The 7164-nt window shown below is 45.6% G+C and overlaps 1 protein-coding gene across 3 annotated transcripts in view; it reads left to right on the top strand.

The window, feature by feature from the left end:
* SCN10A (sodium channel, voltage gated, type X alpha subunit) overlaps positions 1 to 5507 on the top strand; it is an 84479-nt gene extending 78972 nt beyond the window's left edge. For all 3 annotated transcript variants that reach the window (XM_012645934.1, XM_012645863.1, XM_012645792.1), the window contains 2 exons: positions 381 to 651; positions 4294 to 5507. In XM_012645934.1, the coding sequence (XP_012501388.1) occupies positions 381 to 651; positions 4294 to 5507 (1485 nt within the window). The remainder of the gene's footprint in view (positions 1 to 380; positions 652 to 4293) is intronic.
* Positions 5508 to 7164: the final 1657 nt, after the last annotated feature.

Here is a 7164-nt window from a genome sequence, read left to right as displayed (position 1 = left end):
GAAAAGGCTGAGGAAGCCAAGGAAGAGACAGGGCAATTTGGGTAATGAGATTAAAGAAAGCTCCCTGGAGTCAGTGGGGCTTAAGAGACATGGATTACTCAGAGCTATTGAAATTTAGATACTCAAGAGAGGGGACTAGAATGGCATTGCAAATGGAGAGGTGAGCATGGACCAGGACAAAGGAAGTGCCTGGTGACAACAGGAGCCGGGAGAAGTAATAAGAACTTGAACTGGGGCAATGAGGTAGAATCAGCTAAAAATGAGATTTTGGAAAAGGAGTATGAGGGAGACAAAACTCATCCATGGAGTACCCAGTCCCTCCGGATGCATGGTTTATGTTGGCCCAAAGGCTCTGATTCTACCATCTCTTGTTTTCTCAGAACAAGTACCAGGGCTTTGTCTTTGACATTGTGACCAGACAAGCTTTCGACATCAGTATCATGGTTCTCATCTGCCTCAACATGATCACCATGATGGTGGAGACTGATGAGCAGAGTGAAGAAAAGACAAAAGTCCTTGGCAAAATCAACCAGTTCTTTGTGGCCGTCTTCACGGGCGAGTGTGTCATGAAGATGTTTGCCTTGAGGCATTACTACTTCACCAATGGCTGGAATGTGTTTGACTTCATCGTGGTGGTTCTCTCCATTGCGAGTAAGTGGGCAGCCACGTGGTGGGGAAGCCTAGTCTCTGCTTAGGGTTGTTTTGGCTACTGTTTCAAAACCCAGGGGACAACCAAAAAACATTTAAAAATATATCTTATCTATATGTGCAGCCTTCCAAGAGCGGTAGATTTAAAATGTCCCTGGGCTTCTCTCTCAGTGTAATAAAGAGGTTCTGTTGGCCTTCTCCATGCTTTCAGGAGATGTTTTCACATACCTACTGTGGGCACAGCCCATGACCAGAACCTCAGGGCTGACAGGGAACAATTACTCCTCCTGAGAACCTGAGACAGTAAGATGATGGAATTTCCACTGAACCTTACTTTTATGGTCTTGAAAGCAGGGGATGGGTGTTAGAATGTGAGATAAATCATAAAATAGGTTCTGTAAAAGGAGTTGGATTGCCATCACAGTGAGGAAAGTCGAGGAAGAGATGGTTCAAAGAAGATTCTTGGCCACGTGCAGTGGCTCACGCCTGTAATCCTAACACTCTGGGAGGCCAACTCAGGAGAATTGCTTGAGCTCAGGAGTTCTAGACCAACCTGAGCAAGAGTGAGACCCCGTCTCTACACAAAATAGAAAAATTAGCTGGGCATAGTGGCACAGGCCTGTAGTCCCAGCTACTTGGGAGGCTGAGGCAGGAGGATCACTTGAGCCCAGGAGTTTGAAGTTGCTGTGACCTATGACGACGCTACTGCACTCTAGCCCAAGCTATAGAGCAAGACTCTGTCTCAAAAAAAAAAAAAAAAGAAGAAGAAGAAGAAGATTCTTAAGTCTGGGCTCTGGAGTTCAATTTCTATATAACTGTCCTATTAGAGAATGTGAGTGATAGAAAAGTCAAGGAATCAATACCAAGAGATCAATGCTGTTAAGGCCCAGTCTGGGTGTTGTTGAGTGACAGGCCCAGTATTTTGGGCCCAATGGTGTTCAGAGAAAATTAATAGAGTCAGAGGCTAACGTGGGGAGCAGAGCTGCCATAATTGAGTACTCACTGAGTTCTGAGCACTGGGCTGGGCTCTGTGAATCTTCACAGCTGCCCTGGGAAGAAGGTGTTATTAACCTCTTTTTTTACATTTAAAATTGAGACTCAGATTTAAAAAAGTATGCAAAGTCACAGAGTTTGTAAGGGGTGGAGCTGAATTTAGACCAGGCTATGTTCTTTTAATGAATTTGCTACCTCCCACCAACAGTCAAGAGACTGTCCCTGGACTTCTTGTGGTTGAGCCAAAGTTTGGCCCTATGAAGGCCAAATCCCAGCTTACCAGCTTCACTTTGCATTATAAATATATCCTGATCGCTTATATTCTGACCCGCTTACTTTTCATGTCAGGGCATGGCTATAGATTTAATTTCTCATTGATTTACTATCAAAAGCTGATAGCATCTAAATACAACTTTTAATCAGTCTCTCCACCCTGGTGCTGAAACACAACCTTAGGATGCATTTATTTGCTCAGGAGGTTTTGCTTTTGTTTTTGTTTTTTTTTGATGTTGCTGTTGCATTTTTTAAGCCACTTTATTGAGATATGATTGACATGTAAATAGCTGTACATATTTAATGTGTACAACTTGATGAGTTTAGAGGTAAGTATATACCAGTAAAACCATCACCATTATCAATGCCATAAACATATCCACCACCTCCAAAAGTTTTCTCTGGCCCTATTCATCTATTTATCTATCTGTCTATCTATCTATCTATCTATTTATTGGGTGCTAAGAACACCTAAAATAAGATCCACCCTCTTAGCAAATTTTTAAGTATGCAACGCAGTATTATTAACTATAGGCACTACGCTATACAGTAGATGTCTAGGACTTAGTCATCATGCGTAGCTTAAACTTTGTACCCTTTGACAAACACCTCCCTGATTTCCTTTCCCCCAAGCTCCTGGAAGCCACCACTCTACTCTCCGCTTCTATGAGTTTGACTATTTTAGATTCCTTATATAAGTGGGATCATGTAGTATTTGTCCTTCTGTGTCTGGCTTATTTCATTTACCATAATGGGAACCCACACGTCAACCTCTCTGCCCTCCCTGCTTGTCTCCCTCTCTTCCTTCTCACCAGCGAGACACACATTGAGTATCTAACTGTTACAAGTATGAGGACTCATTTTTCTTTGACACAGGATCCTGGGGCAATTTAAATTAAGACAAAGACCAGTTGTCTGGCAGAACATTTTAGTAGGTTATATAGATACATAAAGTACCCCACACTATGGGAAAATGTGACAGCAAAACTGGTCTTTAATAGAAGGGTTTTCGGCTCAGCACAGTGGCTCACGCCTGTAATCCTAGCACTCTGGGAGGTGGAGGCAGGAGGATCGCTTGAATTCAGGCGTTCTAGACCAGCCTGAGCAAGAGTGAGATCCCATTTCTACTAAAAATAGAAAAACTAGCCAGGTGTAGTGGCATTCACCTGAGTCCCAGCTACTTGGAAGGCTGAAGCAGGAGGATCACTTGAGCCCAGGAGTTTGAGACTGCAGTGAGCTACAATGATGCCGCTGCACCCTATCCAGGGTGACAGAGCAAGCCTCAAAAAAAGGGGAGGGGGGTGGATTTTCACAAAGATTTTGTAATCCAAAATTATGATTGTATATAACTATTTCCAAGTCCCCTCCCATTTCCTTCCTTCTTCCAATACAATATTATGACCACCTATATGCACACAACAAAGGACAGGTAGGGGAAGAGGTCAAGGGAGCCCTACAAAGAGCAAGAGCTTGCTACCACATCTTGTACTCACCTCAAACCTCTCACCCAAAGGCCTTGCCTCATCTTTGGTGGAGGCCTTTGGTCCCAATAGGTCTCCACAGGTCCCCAAGACCAAGCTTCAAAATTTTTCAAATTAGGCATCATATAGGGGGACATACACATTCTTCATCTTTCTAACCTTGTTTATAGTTGTGGTTGAGGGCAGTCCCTGACCCTAAAAAAAGCCCCTCTCCAGGCCTTAACATAGAGTTCAAACACAGCTGGAAATGAAAGAAACAAATTAAGCTATTATGCAGACAGCTGGCCATTCAAAGCCATTCTGTGTTAGCTGTCAGCAAGTTGCCCCACTCCTCAGGCCCCCTGATAATTAACACACCAGGCACTGTACAATTATCCATGGGACGATGTGCCAGGAACTGAGTCAATCTTCACAGTAGGAGACAGAGAGATGAATCACGGGGGGTCCTGGCCGTCACAGAGCACAGGACCAGGGTGGAGGAAAAGGTATGACCCACAGGCTGCAATCTCAGGGAGGAGCAGGGTCTGTGTCACAGACGAAAACAGGCAAAGGACTGTGGGCATATGGAAAGTGCTGCAGTCACTGCCAGCTGAACGAGGCTGCAGAAGACAGAGTTTTGATCACAGAGGTTGACTGAGAAGATATTCTGGGTGGAGAGAAAGATACGAACATGGTGGGAAGGGTAAGACTTACTTGAGGGAGAGAGGATTTAAGCAATGGACGTTTAGTAAGCCCCCACTTTGTGCCAACAACCATGCCAGGCTCAGAGGACCCAGTCCTTGCACATGGGTGCTCAAGTGGGGTCCGTATCAAGCAGAAATGAGGGCGTGTGATCACAGCCAACTTCGTCAGAGCTGTGGTTGGAGATACTAATTAGGTAATTTCCCCCCTCTTAAAGGCCTGGTGTTTTCTGCAATTCTGAAGTCACTTGAAAGTTACTTCTCCCCAACGCTCTTCCGGGTCATCCGCCTGGCCCGAATTGGTCGCATCCTCAGACTGATCCGGGCAGCCAAGGGGATCCGCACGCTGCTCTTTGCCCTCATGATGTCCCTGCCTGCCCTCTTCAACATCGGGCTGCTGCTCTTCCTTGTCATGTTCATCTACTCCATCTTTGGCATGTCCAGCTTTCCCCATGTGAAGCAGGAAGCCGGCATTGATGACATGTTCAACTTCCAGACCTTTGCCAATAGCATGCTGTGCCTCTTTCAGATCACCACATCGGCCGGCTGGGACGGCCTCCTTAGCCCCATCCTCAACACGGGCCCCCCCTACTGTGACCCCAACCTGCTCAATAGCAATGGCTCCCGAGGGGACTGTGGGAGCCCAGCCGTGGGCATCATCTTCTTCACCACCTACATCATCATCTCCTTCCTCATCGTGGTCAACATGTACATTGCAGTGATTCTGGAAAACTTCAACGTGGCCACAGAGGAGAGCAGTGAGCCCCTGAACGAAGATGACTTTGATATGTTCTATGAGACCTGGGAGAAGTTTGATCCCGAGGCCACCCAGTTTATTACCTTCTCTGCCCTCTCCGACTTTGCAGACTCTCTCTCTGGTCCCCTGCAAATCCCAAAGCCCAATCGGAATATATTAATGCAGATGGACCTGCCCTTGGTCCCTGGAGATAAGATCCACTGTTTGGACATCCTTTTTGCCTTCACCAAGAACGTGCTAGGAGATTCCGGGGAGTTGGATTCTTTGAAAGCAAATATGGAAGAGAAGTTTATGGCAACTAATCTTTCAAAATCATCCTATGAACCAATAGCAACCACACTCCGGTGGAAGCAAGAAGACATTTCAGCCACTATCATTCAAAAAGCCTATCGGAGCTATGTGCGGCACCGCTCCTTGGCACTCTCCAACCCTCCAGGTGTGCCCAGGGCTGTGGAGGAGGCTGCATCTCTCCCAGATGAAGGCTTTGTTGCATTCATGGCAAATGACAATTGTGTACTCCCAGACAAATCTGCAACTGCATCTGCCACATCTTTCCCGCCATCCTATGACAGTGTCACTAGAGGCCTTAGTGATAGAGTCAACATGAGCACATCCAGCTCAATGCAAAATGAAGATGAAGCCACCAGTAAGGAGGTGACTTCCCGTGGGCCCTAGTGAGGACACTCCAGCACAGACATGTCCTGTTTTGATGTGTTCTTCTGCTCTGTGATAACTCTTTCCCACTACAGGTGGCACCCAGCTACAGCCTCACCAATACATGCCACTGGTCACAATGTCAAACTGGGCAGGGAATACAACTGGCAGCCACCTTTGAAAAAGCTTCTGTATACCAAAAGGAGTCAGAAACCAAGAGCACCTCCACTGTGACTTCCCTTCTGAGTTTCAATATTAGATGATGGATTCTCTTACTTTCCAGACAATGTCCCTTGTCTTTTTATTTTCGTTGTGACCAGAGATTATATTTACTGAGACAAATTTCTCAGGGCCAGAACAAAGATATATTGCAAGGACATCGCTGAAGGTCCAAGGTAGTCCTCTGTGAACTGCCACATAAAGACTAGCAATGTTATTTAGGATTTTGCATGACTGCATGTCGAGAGCCTCCAGACAACTGCTCCAGCCCGGGGTAACACTGTGGTCTGTGTCATGAAAATCCTTTGAGATAGCCATTAAAATTAATATTTTTAAAGGTATGTTAATACCAATGTTATATCTTAAAGCATCATTTTTTTTCTCAATTTTTTCTCACACGTATCACACAATCCTCACTTTCAGGGATCCTAATGTTTTGTAGTTTGAGCTTGAGGCCGGCTGGTGCAGGAAGGAGCACTGTCCTGAGAACTGGAGACGCAGGTTCTAATCCTCACTCTTCCACTGACTGCCTGGCTGATTGGGGCCAAGGTCTTTCCCCTTCAAAACTCAGCCTCTCCAGCCCCCCGCCCCTTGTAAGACTGGTGGGAGGGGTGACTGAATGGACACTTTCTATATGCCTTGTATCTCATGGTGTGAGTTGTGCCCTGCCCTGTTCAGGTGGGAAAAACACTCTCTTCAGAGGCTGCAATGGCCAGACCTTTCTGCTGTTGCTGTAGAGGCACCTTTTGGATACATTCCAGAGCCTGTTTCACATTTCATAATCAGACTTTAAGGAAGAGGATTTTTACATTCCCCTGGGGCCAGGACCACATAATTAGTATAATCAAAAGAAAAGGGACATTTTGAGAAAGAAGATCTGGTAGATAAAAGGCATGGCCAATAGTTTCTTTCATTCATCCTACAAATCATATTAAGTCCCTACTATATGACAGGTGCTGCTCCAAGAACAAGAGATAAAGTAGGAGTTAAGCCCCAAAAGACAAATCGGAGTTATGCAATGAATGGAGTAAGGGTTGGCAGAGGAGTATGTCCAGGCCAAAGGCACATAGCAGGTCCTCAGGTGAAGGAAAGCAAAGAGTCTGAATGACAACATAGGACATAAGAGATATTAATGACAGCTGTGATCTTCTACTAACTTTTAGGACATTCCCAGTCACACTCACAAAGATCAGGTCAACTCAATGGATATATATTTGATCGTTTCATAAGATTTTCCATTTGTACCATTGCAAAGCATAGAGGCTGATCCACCTTCCATGCCTCATGGATACAGATTTTCTGGGGCCTTGCTCTCCCTTCTCTGTCACTGCTGGCCTATCAGATGCCAAAGAGGTTTTCCAGGTGCTTGTTGGGGTTTGGCAGCACCCACAGACACGAATTAATAAGATAACGGTGGATAGCAGAGGGCAAAGCCATCTCAGCACAACCTGGCTATTCT

Source organism: Propithecus coquereli, unplaced genomic scaffold (genome assembly GCF_000956105.1).
Source record: "Propithecus coquereli isolate 6110/MARCELLA unplaced genomic scaffold, Pcoq_1.0 Scaffold1, whole genome shotgun sequence".
NCBI lineage: Eukaryota > Metazoa > Chordata > Mammalia > Primates > Indriidae > Propithecus > Propithecus coquereli.
The sequence above is the reverse complement of the archived record's forward strand: the minus strand, read 5'-3'. Positions and strand labels throughout refer to the sequence as shown.